This window comes from Lepidochelys olivacea, assembly GCF_965140295.1.
Source record: "Lepidochelys olivacea isolate rLepOli2 genome assembly, chromosome: 1".
NCBI classification, from domain to species: domain Eukaryota; kingdom Metazoa; phylum Chordata; order Testudines; family Cheloniidae; genus Lepidochelys; species Lepidochelys olivacea.
The window spans coordinates 307,034,296-307,054,400 of NC_140411.1; the positions used below are offsets into that span (position 1 = coordinate 307,034,296).

The 20,105-nt window shown below is 39.1% G+C and overlaps 1 protein-coding gene across 1 annotated transcript in view; it reads left to right on the forward strand.

The window, feature by feature from the left end:
* The window catches only part of CAPZA2 (capping actin protein of muscle Z-line subunit alpha 2), a 45,268-nt gene extending 31,801 nt beyond the window's left edge, over positions 1-13,467 (forward strand). The window contains exons 6-10 of the mRNA XM_084617761.1: positions 1,165-1,244; positions 5,680-5,758; positions 7,836-7,907; positions 10,958-11,020; positions 12,491-13,467. Coding sequence (XP_084473887.1) covers positions 1,165-1,244; positions 5,680-5,758; positions 7,836-7,907; positions 10,958-11,020; positions 12,491-12,631 — 435 coding nt within the window. The 3' untranslated portion in view covers positions 12,632-13,467. The remainder of the gene's footprint in view (positions 1-1,164; positions 1,245-5,679; positions 5,759-7,835; positions 7,908-10,957; positions 11,021-12,490) is intronic.
* The last annotated feature ends 6,638 nt before the right edge of the window (positions 13,468-20,105 follow it).

A 20,105-nucleotide genomic window follows, 5' to 3' on the forward strand; every position in this document is an offset into this window, starting at 1 on the left:
GGATCAACTTCTGTTTGGTGAGAGAGACAAGCTTTCAAGCTCACCCATCTTTTGTCTCATATCCTGGGACCAACATGGCTACAGCACCACTGCAAACAATAAGGGAAAGATTCAGTTTGGAAGTGCAGTTTCTACAAACCTGCTGGGGGTAGGCCAAGTTACTATGGCTGCAGTCATCAATCTGTAAGCAAAGTGAAGAGGAGTTAACACTTTTTTTTTTGGGGGGGGGGGGGGGGATAAGGTTTTAGGTTTAATATTTAATGCCTCTTGTAGACTGGTATGAATAAATCTGGTCTTTGGTGTGTTGCTTTAAGATACATGAAGTGTACTCATAGCCTTTTTTTGGGCTGCTTTGGAGACACAATACAAAGTTTTGGGTATAGCATGGCAAGATAAAGGAGAGAAAGCACTTTGCCCCATCCTCAGCATTTAAAAGCAAAAGTGGGTAATGGTAGCGTCATAAAAATACAACCTTTCTTCGTTGTGGATCAGACTAGCACTTGATTCTGATATCAGTCATGCTATGTGCTTTACAATTCCATTTCCTTAGATTTTTAGATCTTCTTTTTTTTCTTTTGTACCATTGTTTGCAGTGGACAAAATACTGAGGCATAGACATACTGAAACAAATATATACCTTGCTGTTGTACATTTGGTGTCTAACTGCTCTGTTTTCCTCTCCCCTAGTTAAAAGTTAAAATATCCAGTTAGACGAAGAATAGTCTGAAACCCAGCCATTGTTGCACTGTTCGTGAAGACTCGCTCATATGACCACTCATAGTTACATGGTTAAAATCCCTAGTTGCTGAGACATATCTAGTTTGTTGCTAATCTGAAAGTTTTATGTACTGCAGCATCTAAATTTTAGTTTGACCAGGTCTAATGATTTTCCAAATACTGAGTCCTTAAATTTTCCTCCTTTGTAAATCATACAAGCACTCAAGACATGGTTTAAAGCTAATTTATTGACTGCTTTTGTTTATACATAGAAATAATGGAAAGTGGTTATAAAAATAAAATTCTGTAGTGTAATGTCACTGAAGTATAGTACAATACAAGAGCTAAATATCTTTTTAAAAATCTGTCTTGCACAGGGTACTTATAATTTGGTTAAGGAATTCATTCAAAACTTGGCATGACTTTACTTTTTCATTTGCAATTAAGGTATATGGTAAAACAGTTGATGGACAGCAAACCATTATTGCATGCATAGAGAGCCATCAGTTCCAAGCAAAAAATTTTTGGTAAGTTCTTAACTGATCCTGTATTTGTTATATTTCACTATATTTAAGTAACTCTATCTATCACAATCATATCCACTCATCCTCAGTATCGGATAGTGCACCTCTTTTGATGGGAAGACGTTCCAGATCTGTTTTATGTGACTTAGAAGCTTCTATAAGGAGCTATGCAAAAAGCTTTGCTGCTAAAAGAAGCAAAATGGCAGGCTACTGATATGTTATTTTGCAGAGCATTTGGGAAATTCCCAGCCACTCTTTTGCCTGGACTTTCCAGTGATTTTTCTTACTTGCATTTTTTCTTCCTTGACCACTGTTTCAGCCACTTATTTTTAGCTTTAAGACTGTCCTTTTCTCTTAGCTGTAAGATGTCAACAAAGAAAAGCAAATTGAGGACCAGGAAATTTACGGCTATTTTCCATTGGCAGAGGAAGAAATGTCAAAGGAGACTGTTTCACTTTCTATTTCTCCTAGCCAGTCCCAGAAGCAGTCCTTTCACAGACGTAGGAGTATCTTAGGTTCACTTAGGCAATCAGTGGGGATTGGAAGCCTACTGTAGGATGTGGGCTCACTAATTTCCACCCACTTGGCATTTTTCCTTTAAACTATCAATAGCTAAGGCCTCAGTTACCCCAGAGGTACTAATGGTTCCTTTTTGTCAGAAGGGAGATGAGCAGGATTCTTTCAGTAGTAATATTTAGCCTGTGCTTCACCCAACAGCTCCTTGGTCATGAGTCATTCACCACCAATTCCTCACGAGGCAAAGGGAAGAATAATCAGTGAACCTGATCAGTGATCAAAAAACTCTCCCAGAGTCCAGCCATATACTGCCAGGCAAAACACAGTTCTGTGTCCCGTCCCGTCTCTCTCCCGCCCCCACCCCCCGGTCAGTTTTGTTCATGAAAAAGTGGGAAATTGGGAGGGGAAGGGAGCAAGACAAGCCATGACTTCTGGAAATCTGTATCCAAGCTTCTTGAGAGAGTTTTTGCTAGCAGTAATACAGAGAGCTTTTTTTTAGAAATAAGGAGAAATGTCTTGTTAGGACTTTTTCTTCATGAGTCCTCTTGGCCAGATTGGAGTCTATCGTAGAGCAACATGTGTCAAAAGGACAAGCTGTGGTGGCTAAGAAACTTCATCAGTCTTTCAAATTCTCCAGCTCTTAAAACTTTCCAGGAATTTGTTTCTCCAGGTAAAGGGAAAACCAGCTTCCTCCCCCTCTTCCTTCCCCCCCCCCCACCTCCCCCAATGAAGGAGCTATACAAAAAGTGAAAAATCCATTAGCTTTAACTTCTCCAAAAGAGTACACCAAACGAGAATGAGAAGAGTATGTTTCAGAAACTCAAGCAAAACACTTGAGATGATGCAAAATGTCATCAGTTACTATTACTTTATTTTCACAGTAGGAAAGATTTAAGAGAGAAACAAACTCAAAGCAGATATTTTTCCCATCAGTGTCAGAGGCTTTTTAATTCTTATGTACAACTCCCTGGAAGTTTTCCCATCAGAGTAGCACATTTGTTGCTATAGATATAGGTGCTCAAGCCTCATGACTAAACCTTAGAGGGCCTAAAGTCTGAGAAGCCAGGGAATTTCCAACCTCTGTCATGCTATGAAGATGAGAGACCCAAGAGTGGAATCTTGTATAATTTCCTCAAAAAAGCAGAATTAAAAATGATTAACTTTTCCTTATGTGGCTTTTTAGTGTGTGTGTGTATGTGTGTGTATATATATATAAAACACACACAATATATTTTCTGTCTGTGTGTGTTCCCTCCTGTTAATTTGTTTACTCTTCAGGATGAGGTCCCATAGTGGATGTGACTGGCAAAGAATGGAAAATGCCAGCATTTTAACTCATTTTCTCTAAATAGTCACATGCACTAGGCCTTTACCCACCAGATTTTGGCAAACAGTAAGCCAAAATCTGGTGTAAGTTGGATTTCTTTGGATTCCTCCTTTTTGCTCTGTAAAAGTTTATCTGGTTAATAACTAAAATTAAATCACACACAATTGTGTGAAGACTGTTTTGCAGCATTGGAAGTGAACTTCTGGATAGCTTCAGAAGGAGTTGGGTCTGAGTTGCGTGCAATGGTCTGCTATTATTTTTAAGGTGTTCCACCGTTAGTGGATGTAATTGTTAGAGAACACTATTTCTCTATCTCTTGTGCTATGCCCTCTTTGGTAACACGATATGCATGCACATCTTTCCATTCCCATCTACAAAAAGAGGTCTTACGTCATTAGTTCAGGAAGCCGACATTAGATATGCATAATTATTCCAGTATGCATCTGTATCAGCCAGTGAGATGATTTGGTGCAATATAATGCCTTGAAGTCTGTTCATTTAACCAGCAGAGCTGATAAAATGTTCTGACTTATGCTTACTAGCTTATAAATGTGAATTAATTTGATCTTAATGTATCTTTGGTTAGAATATATTGACATAATATTCCTTTTAGTCCAAAAATATAAGTAACATTAAGATTCCAAATGGCTGTTTGAGGCTTTTCTCTTAAAAGGAGAAATGGATACACAATACAAACAAAATTGACAAGGCTCACTAAGCTGCCCAGAACTCAGGCTACTGAGAAGCTGGAAGCCTGGAAACCCTGATAGTCATATGGTTTGCGCTGGGGCTTCAAGGGCTGCTGTGCTTCCTGCTGTAGATCAGGGAAACTAGAGGTTTTCAGAGCCTGAGTTACCAGGCTCTCCCAGCTGCATAGCAGCCAAGCTGGCAGAAAAACAGGCAGACCTGCCTAGTCCAAGAGCCAATGAAATTGACATATTCCTGTGAAATGCGTTTTAATTTTTGTCAATGGAAATTTTCCAATGGAAATTTCTGTTGGAAAACAGCTGACAGCTAGTAAATAAAATAGATTAGTAAAGACACATTGCATAAAATCATTTTAAAAAGCAGTTGAAAGCCTTTGGTATGTGTGTAACAAGCTTCTAGAAATCCTTGGTTCAGCAATGATTACACAGTAATGTTTATAACTTAAATTATGATAATGCCGTTTACACTGAAGGATGACAAAGGACTTTACAAACCATTGAAATGACTTACTTTTTCACTAAAATGTAGGCTCTGCTCGAGTGAAATATTGCAATCATTTAACAACCTGCAGAATACTAGTTACCATCCTGTAACTGTTCAGGAAGTGAAGAATATGTTCTTCACATTGAAACAAGAAGAATATTAGGTATGCAGAATGTAGTAACACAAATTAGAGTTTAGTTAGGGCACTGTGGTTAACATCTGTTTATAACTGATCCTTTGGCACTTCTTGTAGCTGCAAGATGTCAGGACCTCAGTGTTATGGCACTTGTAGCATTTCAGTGCCATTTAGCAGCCTAGCTGGGAAACTAGTGACTCAACACTGAACCAACAGCTTCTGCAGAACCTTATGCTCTCCACCCCACCCAAAGATAGCTAAGTACCTATCAAACCCTACCTTGCTTGGACTTTGAGTTCTGAAATTATAGCCTAAGGTATCATGGATTTGGACATTAACTTGTCATCTGAAATACATTCAGTGGAGCATTTCTTCATCAATTTGTGTGGATTAATTATTTGGTCATCTTAAACTGTTTTTTGGTCTCTGTATTGTTACCTTCTGAAAGGGAATAAAATCTGTAGCTAATCTTCTTATGGAAAGTGAGTTTATGCTGTACCCAAACTGTTTGTTTCTTAAACATGCACAGAGTAGAAATTGTGGCTGTCCTAATATAGCTTTTTTTTCCTCCCTGACAGAATGATCCACTAACCTTTTCAGAAATGTATGCCTTGCAGGGAGGCAAAGTTTGAAATGTAGCCTACCTGTATTTCTGACATCTGGAAAGATACAATCTCCCCTTGAGTGGTTTGGGAAGACTATTGCATTCCTTTGTAATGGAAGGAGTGCCTACGGTTCTGGAGCTTTATATTTCTGTCAGAGCAGTCCAAAGCCTTAGCTACAGTTAACATTGTAGTGATTCATGGGTGTTTTGGTATTTTTTTAAATAAAAATGCAGATTCTAAAGCTAGTGAGCTGCAAAAAGGTGACTGTTACTGGAGATTTCCAGTAATAGAGTCTTCCTTTGCTCTAAACAGTACTCAGCTACACATGCCCAATTGACAAATAATTAATAATGAGGAACATTTTTAGAGACCAAGAAAAAGTTCCTGTTAGAATGGCTGTATGAATAAAAAATCATGCTTCGTATCCAAAAGCAGCAATAAGTGTTTCTACAGAGTCCCAGTTTTTCTCAACTGTTTGTGTCTTAAAACCATGAGTGATTTTCTTTTGTAAGAGTATTGCGTGTTTCCCATACTACCTCCCTTAGTGATTTCAAATTAAATCCAAGTGTGTCATTAGTAGTGCAAAACTAGGTGTTTGAAATTCAACATTTTATTCAAATTATTTTCCCTGCCTTATTTATAGCTGCTGTTTTTATTTTTAAGGAATGGCCGTTGGAGGTCAGAATGGAAGTTTGCAATTACCCCTTCAACCACTCAGGTGGCTGGCATCTTGAAAATTCAGGTAGGCTTATCATAAATTGTATACTTCAGCGTATAGTAGGTCTCTAGGTTTTTTTTTAACCACGGGAATCTCATGGTGATGTAGCAACAATAATAATTGTGGTACAAGAAAAAATGGAACAAATACACATTTAATTAATCATTCTGCGGTATTTTAAAATAAACTGGCATTAATTCTGTCTGTAAATAGTCATTCATGCATTCATATATATATAGTAAAAATGGATGATGGAGGGCTTTGGAGACTCATCTCATTTTGTGTGTTGTGGAGCGGGGGGTTGGGTTTTTTGTTCTGGGTTTTTGGTTTGGGGGTTTTTTTTGTTGGCTCTCTTGCCTCCTGAATCAAAAGGGTTGGTGTCTCGTCAAAGAAGGCTGGATGCAGCTTTAGGCTATTTTCTCTTGAAGGCATAGGATTAGAGGAATATACTCCTTGTTCCAAAAGTTGTATGTTGCTTCTACAATGCAAATGGAAACACTTTCTAAAAAAGGATTAAGAATCGGCATTTACACTATCAAAAACGTCAAACATTTCCTTGAATACCGTACCAGACTTATTACAAGATCAGCCAAAGTAATGAGTACATATATACATTAGAAATCACTAACGTACGTCCTTACCAGTCCCTATGGGAAGGCAGAAACTCTTTCCCAAAAGAGTGATTGTTGGAGCCTCTACTAGAGGAATCCTAATGCCTGTGTTTTATGATTTTGCTGTGCATCATGGGCAGAGTCTGTCTTTTTTTCAATAAATGTTTCTTCAACTGTATCAAATTCTCATTTTCTGATAATGAATGGCACCTTTTTCATCTGTTTAGAGGGGTAAAAAATAGAATTGATTTCCTTCTCTGTAAATTCAGCTGTGAATGAATGGTGTCAGTTATTTTTGCCACAACTGGTAAACAGATGTCCTCTTACCCTTAAAAAAAAAAAATTCTCCTCCTCTGTTTCATTTTGGAAGTAGCATTTATATTGATACAGTGCCATTGATGTTCCTCTGTGAAAGTGATTAGAAAGGTAAACATGGATGGGCATATCCCACCATTTATTAGGTACAATTTACAGTTCAGTTGCCCATTTTTTTATCAATGAACTCTAGGGCCACAAGTGTAAAAACAAACACAAACAAACAAAAAAATCCTAATTTTCTGTCTCGAGGCTCAGTTCCAAGACCTTTCTCTCAGTTTCAGTTGCAAGTGCATGTGCATCATAATTTCCTTTTGATTCTGGCATTAAAGGCCACAATCCTTTTATCCTTAGCATTTTCCAAAGATTCCAGTTTAAATTGTAACGATATCCATTCCTCTTCAATACCATGTCATTTGCTGTGAATAACCTTACATCTAAGTACCTCTTTAATTTCCCATTGGTGTTTAAATCCTCCACATAGAAACCAGTGTTCAGCATTATAATCCTACATTTTCAGTGTCTTCAAATCACTCCAGATTTTAACTCATTGACTTTATCAAGATTAGTTTTAATACCTTTAAAGAATCTAAGACTAAGACTGGTAGGACTGTAAATTGAGGGCGGGGGGCGGGGGGGAGTACAGTAAACCGTTGTGGGGAGAGATCAAGAGTTTCAAAACATATTCTGCTTTGTCTCCTAGTTAGGTTCCGAATATTATTGTGCAGGAGGGAATTCTTTTTAGAAAGATCACCTGGGCTTGCTTAATACAAGATGTCACACTGCCTCCAGCAAAAAGTCTGGGTGAGCAAGGAGGACAGCAATACACTGCAGTCTGAAGCTTTGCCAAAACTCTCCTTGAACAAAGTCAATCCTCGCTACTTGAGTAGCTTCCAAAAAGTCTCCTGAAGAACGACACCTTCCTGCTACCGCAAGTAGCTTGGATAAAATGAACTGTTAATTGCAAAAGAAATTCCTAGACACGAAAAGTGCTACTCTGAGCACATAAATGCTGAGCACTTCAAGTATAACTCTGCATTTCAGTGAAAATGCACCACCAGTAGCTCCCGCCCTTTCCCCAGGAAAGTGTGTTTACATATTGACTAATGTTGGCATTTTACCACCATGCTGATTCACTATCTGTCGTACTGTAATATTATTTTATTTTTGCATAGGTTCACTATTATGAAGATGGTAATGTTCAGCTAGTGAGCCATAAAGACGTACAAGATTCATTAACAGTGTCTGTAAGTTATCTTTTTACAAGATCTCATTATCTGTTTAAGTGACACATTTTTGGTATAGGTTTTGGATGTATTATTTAATATGACACTGTTAAGACTTTTGATGCTCAGCGTGAGTTCTGGCCTTTGTATTCTACACTGCAAGTGTTTTTTCTTGTATTCTACACAACAGTGCTGGTTAGACATTCTGACATAAGATACTTTCACCATTTAGAAATACGTGAATAAAATTGTACATGCAAGTAGCTAGCTAATATTTTTACATTGCGTGTACATTTAGGTATAGATGTCTTCTGTGTTCTGTGAAGTCCTCCAGAGTACTGTAATTTGAATTTGCTGCATGACTTTTTTTGCTTGTGACTTTTAAAGAAACAAGACAGATTAATTTTAGTTGTGAGATTATAGTTAGTTTAAACTGTCTGCACTTATTATTATTTATCTGCACTTACTCTAACTCTTGGTAAACTGTTAATTTTAGGTGGCTGTGTGGCTTATGGAATTATATTTTGAATGTGCAATGAGTTTGGTCTGTAGTACCTGCTGAACACACTCTCCTTCCCCTCCCAAGTATTGCCACACAATTGGCAGCATTTGCTTAGGAGAAGATGAAGGCTCTAAAAATAGCAGTGTGTTAGGGGAGAATTCCATAACTAGTGTTAGGCTATACTAGTTCAAGCTATCTGTAACCAGTGATATCAGGCCTTTGATTTCATGGACATTTAAATCCATTTCAGGGGACAGAGACAAAATTTCACATATTCTGCAGCTGAGAGGCTCCACGCCTGCTGGATACAGGCCTTATTTCTTCTTAGCTGTCCCTTTTTGATAGAGATGATTATGGTGCATTAGGGAGGAGATGCCTAAAAATAACCATTTGTGTGGAAACAGTTGCATCCTAAGGCCTGTTCACTATAGGGACTGGTGCTGTCTGAGTGCAGAATGAACTAATAATTGCTCTTAATAATAAAATACCATGACTGGTAGAAGGCATGAGGAAGTGAATAAACATATTTAGTGCTTGGAGTGTCCATTAATAAACTTGTCAATGAAATTAAATTAGCGGAAGGGAATGGAAAAAGTACATTTTGAAAGCATCTCAGATGATCATGACATGCTGATGAAGAACTGGGCTCTGAGTGCCAAACTGGATTTAACAAAACTTTGCGAATTAAAATAAATATATATTTTAAAAAAAAAAAGCAAGGCTCGCTGGCTTTCCAATCACAATAACAGCATACAGAGTGGGGAAGTGTGGTGCTAAATGATAAAATTTCAGAAGTTGTAGACATGGAAATTATTTCTGAGTCAAGTAAAGGGACCAAACATCCTTACTTATGCTCTTTTCATCTGACAGTTGCTTCAGTGGAGACTGAGGGGACTGTTCCAACAGTGGGTCCTGTCCTGCCATATCAGTCAGATACTGAAGGACCAATCTGGACCAAGAGATTTGGTGTTTATCACTTCCTCAAACAGCCTGCCTTCCTTGCTCTTAACAGGGAGAAGGGCAACAAAATGTGTCCTCTTCAGGCATATTTAGACTTCAGGCATACAAGGCATAGAAGACAACACAGGCAAAGCCCACTGTCCTCTTGGAGAGAGCAGGAAAAGTGCCTTAGCTGTCGGGCCCCCTCCTTTTCTTCACCATGTGGCTGAGCAGCAGCTTCCTACCAGCAACAGCAGACCTGAAATGAATAATTTCAAAGCTCCCTTGCTAAAGACAGATATGAATAAGTATGCCAAATCAGTAGGGGATTCATTCAGTGTCTCTCAGCCCTCCCAACATACATGGCCTTTTTTTCTGGAAGCTGAGCAGAAGCTGTTAGTCCAGGAAAGATTGCCTGACTCAATAGAGCATATGAGGTCTCTCTTCCTTGCCTCTCTGCAGGATTCAGGCCTCTTCTTTTTCACTAAGTGGGCACCACCTCCACTGGTCTCCCCCTCTTCCTCCTCTGTAATTTCCAGGAACCTTTTTATAGCTCCACTGCTGAAGACAACTCCCATCTCTGTGGAAGCAGCTCCTCTTGCAGATCTGGAGGCTACCACCTTCTAGGCATACCCCTCAAGGAGTTAGCTTAATTTATTTCCCATAAGGTCAAATTCTGACTGGTAGAAGACAAGGAGAGAGGATTACCCATTCTTTTAGGATGGGACTCTTGGCCAAGGCGCTCTGCTAGTCTATCTAAAAATGTTGGCATTAGGATGCCCTGCTCCAGATGCACCCTTATCTCCGAGTCTCCTAAAAATGTGCAAGCTAGACCCCCAAGTTCCAGTATCCCTTATTTCTCAGCTCAGCAGTAGCCTCTTGCTGGAAATCCTCTTGGAGCTCTGATCAATTGTTCATATTCTTAAGGTTGCCCTGTGTAAACTGAGTTTTATGGTAAAGATTAAACATTTTAACACCCTTGTTTTACAATATTTTTAGAGACTTATTTTTCACTTCTGTTGAATAATCAAATATGTTATAGTACGAGTACTTTCAAATGCATCTCTCTACAGTCTTGTTATTGTTATTAGTCTTTGCCAATAATTTTGGCAAAAATAACTGGAGAAGGGCTCAATGAGATCTGCTTGTTTTGGTATGTACTATCCTTAGCTGTTTAAATGGCTCTATATTCTCTTGCCCACAGGTATTTAATAGCCGTGGCTTCCATAAATGGTTCTATAGTGACTTGCCCACAAGTAACTAGACAGTGATACTGCTGCAAATTTTCTTAAGATTCACTAGTTTTTCCTCTTTCCAGTAATGAGCTTAGTTTATACTTAAGGACTATAGAGATATGCAGCACCAAGGCATAACTCAGGCATTCAAAATATAGTACCAAAGAGAAAATGGAGTTACTCAGGCTTTAGGAAGCACAAAGTTTTTCAGATTGAGGCTTGAACTGAATAACACTTGTTATGAAAGCCCAATTAATCTATTATAGACTTTCTGGCTATTGGAGGCTACTTTAAGCATCTTATAATTGCAGGAGAAGTATAATTCACTGACAGCTTTTTTAGGGTTGTTACATTTTAGAGTTACTTAATTTGAAAACAAATCCTTTCTTCCCTAGAATGAAGCCCAAACAGCAAAGGAATTTATAAAAATTGTAGAGGCTGCAGAAAATGAGTATCAGGTATGACTTCTGAAACATCCAAAATCTATTACTCATATGTAAAACAATGTGTAATTTCACCTAATATTGTGTACACTTAGACTGAGTACGAAAACTCATGTAATATTACTGAAGTAGGAAAACTGGCTTTTGTAAGTGAATGCAGTTTTGGTATTTCATTTCAATTTTAAGGATTATTGCTATAATACCGTTCATTTTATAACTTTAAGAAACAGAGTCAAGACAGTCTAATTGTGCTGATAGCTAGAGTGCAGAACTAAAACTTCTCTGTTACCCGCATTTCCTGCTCCCAGTCCTTCTGGTTGTTCCACCTACTTGTTGCGTCTTGTTTTAAATTAGACTGAGCTTTTTGAGGGCAGATTTTTTTGTCAGTATAGCACAGTGGGACGCTGAGTTTCACTAGAGTTTCTAGGCACAAGTGTAATCCACATTATTTCATTTCAGAAGTGCACAACCTCTTATGAAAGGCAAGTCCACAGTTAAATACTCTGGATGGACACATCTTGATATGTAGATAATATTTCACCAGAGCAAGAAGTTCACATTTTGGTGGAAATTTCCATCTAAGCAAATCAGAACCTCACCTTATTTGAATAAGACAAGTATTTCAAATGGATGAGGTTTATAGAGTTTGCAAAATATAACTGTTCTAGGAGCCATTTGTGGAAATTTGAGTTCCATGTTCATTAAACTTTTGATCTAAGGGATCACTTTCAGGCACGAAATTATATCCCACTTGTGCTTTTTAGCAAAATAACACTGTACACTTTAAATTCAGATGACTAAAAGTGTTACTTGTAGTGCTTACACGTATTTAGTCTTGGAATGATTGGATTTTTATCATTAAGCATTGATTTCACAAACAAATATTTCCATCAATAATCAAAATTTACTGCGAGGCAAAGGAAGAATAATGCTGCTTGAGAATTTGAGTTTGATTTAAAGATATTTACTTGGCATATTTTTGATGTGATGTAAGCAATTTGTTTAACAGTTATAAAGCTTTAATTTTTTGAATCTCAGCATCTGCTGTCATTAATTTCCTACAACTGAAAATTTAAATCAACTTTTTAAAAATGCTTTAAAATATACATTGATATTATCAGTTTGAATTTTTTAATTCTACTGACCCTAAATGTAGTGTATGTGCAAACTGATCACCCCCATAGGGGGGAAAAAAGTGAAAGGTTATGGTCTATGGTAATGCTGTTAGCTCTCAAAACCTATATTTAACTTTCAAAACCAAGACAGAGTTTGGGCTCCCATTTGACAGCTTACTGAAAACATGTGTGATCTTAATTTTTTTAGACTGCATAATTTTAGTAAGACTTAAGAACAGGAGGCAACAGGTTACACATTATCCTGTGATTATTTGAATTATCTGTATACGTATGCCACTGTTTCAGTTATTTTCTTTTTTCCAGTGTAGTTTTGTTTTGAATAATTCTAACTCTTTGCTCTGTTTAACAGACTGCTATCAGTGAGAATTATCAAACTATGTCAGACACTACTTTCAAGGCCTTACGTCGACAATTGCCAGTTACCCGCACTAAGATTGACTGGAACAAGATCCTTAGCTACAAGATTGGAAAAGAGATGCAGAATGCTTAAGAAAAACATTGCATGACTGGATAATTTTAGTGTTCTTTCTTTTCAAATAAAAAGTATTTGGAACTGTTGTCACCCAGTCAGCATGGGCTTTTGCCATTGAAAAATCACTGTAAGTACTTTGGTTAGAGCACAAAGCTTAACGAATGAACCTTTTTTTGTTTGGTTTTTTTTCAGTTTGTTTCCTTTTTCTCAGAGGGTCGCAAAATCAATATAGCTGAAAACCTTCCTCTAGAGTTTCTGTTGTACCTTTACTTTTTTTATAATGAAAAGACCATGCCTTTAGATTTCCATTTAAAATTAAGAACGGTTTAAAAAATATTTTTGCATACAATAACTCTCTTGCTTTCATATGAAGTGAGCAACTTCTGAAATTTGCTGGATTCCTTGAAGATTTCAGTAGTGTACATTTCTAGTTCAAGGCTCATGATGGATTTAGCCATCTGTGCTGCTGTAGAAATCATCCAGCCCTTCATTGGATGCAAGATTGGGGAAAGCATTGTCTATTTTAAGTATCTTAAAACCTTTCAAAATACTTATTCAGCTGGCTCAGTGTTAACTTTTTTAAACAAGGCCACGGTCTTATGCTGTTTGAAGATTTTGAAATTAAATAAAGTACTTATTTCAGAAATGCATTTAATGCTTTATTCCTGACAGTTACTTAATGAGTTCAGATTCCATCTGCCAGAGTTATTTTTATCATACAGCCACAAATGTAATATAACAAGGCATATTGTAATATATAATCCTGTACTCATTACCATGTCTCTGTTTTTTTTTTTCTTGGATTGAAATGTACTAAAATTCAATGTGACATTAAAATGCAGATTTTCTATTTATTTGAGTAGCAAATCAATTACTGATTGATCCTGTTGTGTGGTGTTTTTAAAAATATGGACATTGCCTAAAACTGATATTTTCGCTTTGAAACTTGGTCGCTTACTGGTTGCAATTAGAAATGCTGGGTACGTATATGGTTTGCTGTAATAGCACATTTCTCCATCTCCCCATTTGTAAGATGCATGCTCATAATATTACTCTCTACTAAGGACTGCTTGAAGTTCTTAGCTTATAATAACTTACTTTTTGCTGTAGGGAATAGAAGAGATTTAGGTGCCTGTGAAGACCAAAACGAATCTCAATCTGCTAGAGGGGAATCCTTTCCTTGTGTGCTGCAGTTGTTTTGGGATTGAAGTGTTTTTTAGGTTAAAAAAAGAGACCCTGCAAAGAACAAGGTATGCAGTCAAACATTTCAGCAGTTTGAAATATATAGGGTTTCTTTTTAAAAACCTGCATAAAAAGAATCTTGTTTTTTTTTAAAAAAGGTGTGATGTGTCAAGAATGGTATTTTGAAAATCTAACTTTTTAACCACTAATTAAGTGAGAAATAATTGGATTTTTATAGCTGTTAAGCTTTACTTAAATTGTGGGAATTCTTGTAGACAATAAGTGTGGTGTGAATTAATGCACGCACTCCTGGAAGATGCTCAGATACAAGAATGAGCACAGTATCAAAACCTGAACAGAATTCTCATTTGTTTACAGCATGATGACCCAATCACTTCTGTTTAAGTCGTAGTTCATGGTATAGTAAGAGAAGTATGATGGATGTAGGCTTATGCAAACTAATCACAGTAATGATTAAGGTGGCACACCTTATTTGTCTTTCTGTGGAAGGGTATATAACTGTTAGTAACTTCAAGAATTCAAGCTCTGCAACTCTACAATATTGAGACTGTAGAAGAGCTGATTTTCCTCAGCTGCATACTCTTTCAAAACTTAACTGATAGGCAGAACTCTATCTGAATACTATATTGAAAATATACTGCAAACTAGCTGTATTGTTCAATAAACACTGGCAGGATAATAGCTTATAGCAGCTGCAACTGAACAATGATTTATTGTACAACAAATCTGCAATCCCTTTTTAAGATCTATATACAAATTTTACAGCATTTTTTTTTTTGACATACTTGCTGATTAGAAGAACCGGAGAAGGGGAGGTGACTGGATGGTTCAGGGGAATTGTTAGGCTCCAGACCGTTGTTGTCTTTTTTTCATTTCTAGGTCATTGGTTTGTGTGGTCTAGGTCAGTGGTTTTCAAACTGCGGTCATGACCCAGTACTGGGTCACGGAATGTAAAGCACTGGTTCACGGCAGCTCTGGTCAGCCCTGCTGACCGGGCCGTTATAAGTCCCATCGGCGGTGCTGCCCGGCTAAGGCAGGCTAGTCCCTTCCTGTTCTGACACTGCGCTGTGCCCTGGAAGTGGCCAGCAGCAGGTCTGACTCGTAGGTGAGGGGGCCACGGGGCTCCATGTGCTGCCTGAGCACTGGCTCCGCACTCCATTGGCCAGTTGCTGGCCAATGGGAGCTTGTGGGGGGCACTGCCTGCAGGTGAAAGCTGCACAGAGCTGCTTGCACACCTCCACCTAGGAGCCAGACCTGCTCCTGGCCGCTTCCGGGGCGCAGCATGGTCTGCGGTGCCAGGACAGGCAGGAAGCCTGCTTTAGCACCCCTCTGCGCCACTGACCGGGAGCCACCCAAAGTAAGCCCGCGCCCCTTCCTGCACCCTAAACCCCTCATCCCTGGCCCTAGCCCAGAGCCCTGCCCCCCTCCTATACCTTAACCTCCTGCCCCAGCCCAGAGCTCCCACACCCTGAACCCTCATTCCCAGCCCCACTCCACAGCCCTCACCCCCACACTTCAATCCTCTGCCCCAACCCTAAGCCCCTCCCACGCCCCAGCCCCCTCATCCCCAGCTCTGTTGGGTCTCGGACATCAACAATTTACTTCAACTAGGTCGTCAGAAAAAAAGTTTAAAAACCACTGATCTAGGGCAAGGATCCATGACTTAGTAGTGACCTATCTAAAATCAGCTTTTGATTTCAGTTCCTAGTACACAGACACCCATAAAAATTGTCCTTTTTGTTTGGGAAGAACCACCAAGGAGTGAATAACCACAGATAGCTCACTAACACCTTGCCCTCTGATGTGGTCTCGTCAGGATCAGACATACTGGAGAAATCGTGAGTAGGCAGAGCATTAGCAATGCAGTCTTGCTGTGTGAATTTCAGACTTTGGCTGTTCCTCCAACATGCTAATTTTTACTTTGTAATTTGCAACCATGTGTAATAACATTGTATGTTTGTTCACTTCTTCAGTTACACATTGTACCTAATATGCCATCAATGGGGTCTATGATGTCACTAAGTGTAGCAGATATTTTAGTTGCTTTTCTCAAATGGGACAGGTTCAGAATTGCTAAATTCTCTTCAGATTCTGCCACATACCTGCAGGATGGCTTTGAATGGCACTTCACCTCTGTATCTTTCTCTGTCTGTAAAATGGAGATAATACTTGGCTACCTCACAGGCTTTTGAATATTCATCAGAACAACATGAAGTAGCCTTGCGGGAGTGTGGTAATAGACTTAATGTGTATTGTTCTTTTTCTCACAGGACTTCTACTTTTGGAATATAAAGAATCAAACTTGCTTTGTATAGGGCTATGTGAATATATTAGAAACACTTACAGTTGATAGTGACTTGTAAAAAAAAACAATGTTCATGCTTTTTCCTTGGTTACATGCCACTTAGTGCAGTTTTTGCAGCTCTGGCATTATGCCATCTGCTGGTTGTACATTTATTTTTCACTTCCATTAAGAGCTCAGTAATATCTCTGTACAATCTACAGTAGGACAGTCCCTCCTTCAGTCACGTTTACCTTTATATGCATTAGTTTGTGTTCAGCTACACTCGACCTCTGGCCAGTTCACAACAGCTCATTTTTGTATGTCCTGCTTAAAACTGATGAGCATACATGATGGAATAATCTATGTATCATTGTAAATTGCACACTGTAGTGTGCCAACAACCAACCTTCATATTGATGATCCCATATCCCTGTGCCAGTCCGTGTGTGACATGAGCATGTCATACATGTAGCTGGCAATAAGTAGATGCTTATAAGTAGAGGCTTAACTTTGTTCCTTGTGTCCATGCCAAGTGTGATGAATGTGGCAGTACTAGCCTCATACTTCAGAAATAAAAACTTATCTGTATCAGGGAAAGGCTATGCCACCTTAGTAGGAAAGAGTGAAACTGCATCCGATGAAGTGAGCTGTAGCTCATGAAAGCTCATGCTCAAATAAATTGGTTAGTCTCTAAGGTGCCACAAGTACTCCTTTTCTTTTTGGATATACAGACTAACACGGCTGCTACTCTGAAACCTGAAACTATTCTGAGTACCATAAAGCCAGTCTGCCTACAATCATAGACTAGATTTGGATTATTTGTTCAAAAAGCTTGCAGTTTTTCCTTGGAATGCAAGTGTCAAGGCTATACAATTAAAAAAAACCAAAACCCTAACCTCATTGAAAATGGGTAGTAATTAGTCTCTATTTGTAACTCCTGCACCTAACTGTCCATTCCCACTCAGATTTCTCCTCATTGTTCTGTGTGAGGTGCAGGGAAAGAAGTAGTTTTCTTCTCCACTTCAGAAAAGCACCTAAAATGAAACATAACAGATGTACTCTAATTCCCTAGCAGCGTGGTGGCTCCTGATTACTGCTACTGCCACCAATGTGGATACCCCACATGTAGAGAGGCTTCTGGGTTTTGGTGGTGGGGAACAGTGTTACACAGGTGATGATTAGTGGGACGGGCAGAGTATGATCAGATCCAAGTATTATGGGACAAAGGAGAACCTGCACTTCAGAGAAACTTAAGTGAGGCTGGGGAGACTGAAAAAAAATGTGATGATTGCATTCTTGGCTATGAATTTGTATCTATAACTTAGTTTAGTCAGATAAAGCAACACAATTTAAAGTATATTAATGGCTCTTCTCCCACTTGTCTTTCCTTGCTAAGCTGAAACTATGCAGCTGCAAGTCTGTTCTTGTGGAGTGTCCCCCCCCCCCCCCCCATGCTTGGGTCCAGAGGAGCATGCAAGATTTATAATCTGAACAGTTCTAGTTTGAAATCACTCAGTGAAAAGAAATCAAATAATTCTCAGCTAACCTGTAGCTTGTAAAGCTGTTGACAGAAGCAATGTTCATACTAAAAAAAATCTGAATGCAAAGTATGACAACTCATAATCATGGTGTTCAGTTGATTTGTATTTTACTACTAAAAGAAATAAGCATTTCTGTTGGTGAGCGTATGGACTATTGTTAGAGCTCATTACTGTTGTAATTCTTTAAGTTTCTGCTCAGTAAGAATTGCTAAGAATGCCTTTTGTTTTGAAATATGTAGTCTCCAATACTGAAATATATATTACTTTTTAATTTTAGTAATGTTATCACATATTGAAGATTGTTTTAACAGATAGAGACTAAAATGACCGTTGAAGCAAAATGAGAATTATGTCCCAAATGAAGTAAACCACCATTGTGAGATGATCAACTAGCAAGAAATAAGCCATAACCTACAGTTTGCTTGTGCTTTATACCTGATCTTTAGGGGTAGAAACTGAAGTGTAATATGGGGAGGAATGTTTTGTTGAACCAGCAACCTAAACTATCTACTTAGTACCATAATGGCAGACTAATAGCCTTAAATACAGAACTGAGTACTATTAAAGTTGTAACTTCATGTATGACATTTTAAAGAAAAGGATAAACCCGTAATCCAACGTAGAAGAAAAAATATCAAGTACGATGTCATTAGCATTTTTGTATGGTAACTAGTAAAATGCAGCCATTCCAGTCCAATGGGTGTGCTGTTGATTTAAGCTATGGCTACACTAGAGAGCTTACAGCTGCACTGCTGTAGAGCTGCTAGTGCAGACGCCCGAAGCCTATGGGAGGGAGCTCTCCTGTTCATTTAATTAATCCACCCCAATGAGTGGCGGTAGCTATGACTATGGGAGAAGCTCTCCTGCTGACGCTTAGGTTGGTGTACCTTATGTCACTCATGGGGGTGGCTTATTCACACCCCATAGCGACATAAGTTATATTGACCTAAGCTGTAGTGTAGCCCTAGCCTAAATTAGTGAGAGCATAATCAGGCCTCCACTGTCCTGGGCTTAGTGGAGGCAAGCAAGCACCTAACATAACAGCCATCCTTTTATAAAGCTGCTTGAAAATGTCATAAGGGCAGTGAATCAGGTTGGTCATTCAAACTTTCCTATCTCTTGTCCCGTTTCGCCCCCCCCAGCTTTGTCATTTAAAAGTTTTATTTAAGATTTTCAGAAGCAGAAAAAGCTAAACTTCAGCTAAAATAAGCTGAAAGTACTTCACTACTACTATTTGAGCAGTACAGGAGGAACAAAATGTGTTTAGAAACATTTCCCTCTGTACTGGTTTGGTACTTCAGTGGCTCCTATTCATAAAGAATTCATCTCTATCTTGGGCAGTAATGCAGGAGAGCTATCCCTGGAGAAGAGATGGGTGCGGGGGGGGGGCTGAGAAGCAGAAGAGGGTGGAGGTGGGCTGTGTTTTGAACTGGATTATCTCCATCACTCCATATGCTGTGGCAAATTATCTGTAAAGGAAAGAATTGAAGGGAGGAAATGCGGAGTGGAATACGCTGACGGTCAACCTGTCAAATTTGAGGCCCTGTGTGGGTTAAGGACAAATGAACAGCAAAAGAACTTGGCTGTTAGTGTCTCTTCTCTTCTGTTGCGGTTGAGAGGGCTGAAGAGGAGGCAGCTGTGTGGCTGGGAGCAGACCCAGCCAGAAACACCATAGAAGTACTGAGAAGGCAACAGGAAGCCAAGAACAGCCAGAGAAGCACTTGTAATGTGACCTTGAGAGAGAACTGAGAAACAGCTTTTTGGATAGAATGCTGGCTGGAAAAAAGCCATGGAATATTAAGTAAGGAAACTACTGTTTGATTCCTACTGTGTTCAGGGAAACAGGACTTTTCATATATTTGGTCTACACTACAGAGTTAGGTAGACTCAAGACAGCTGATGACCTAAGTGTCTACACTAAAAATTTGCTCCTGCTGATGTAACTGCCCCGCTACACCGACTTAACTCCACCTCCATCAGAGGTGTAGAGTCAGCACTAGCTAGGTTGGTGCAGTTAGGTCGATGCAGTGTCAGTATAGACTTACATCGACTGTTACTGGCTTTCAGAATCCATCCCGCAATGCCCTGCACTGACAGTAGAGTCAGTACAAATGCTCCTGGTGATGAGCACCATCAACGCAAGGAGCATAGTGTGGCCACGCAAAAACAATTTAATTACTGACATCAACATACAGCTTCTGAACTTAAGTTGACTCAATTTTGTAGTGTAGACATGCCCTGAGGGAGCCCTACATCAACTCAATGGTTAGAGCACCCGCCTGCAAGGCAACAGACCCCCTGTTCAAAGCCTTTCTCCCTCTGATAGAGGGGGGGGAATTGGAGTTGGGTGTCCCACATCTCAGACAAGTGTGCTGAAAGTTGAGATGGGCACCACCACCTCCTCTGGCCATTTCCCTCAAGAAACATCTAAGGTGCCTAAGCTGCCTGATTCCAGGATTCCTGT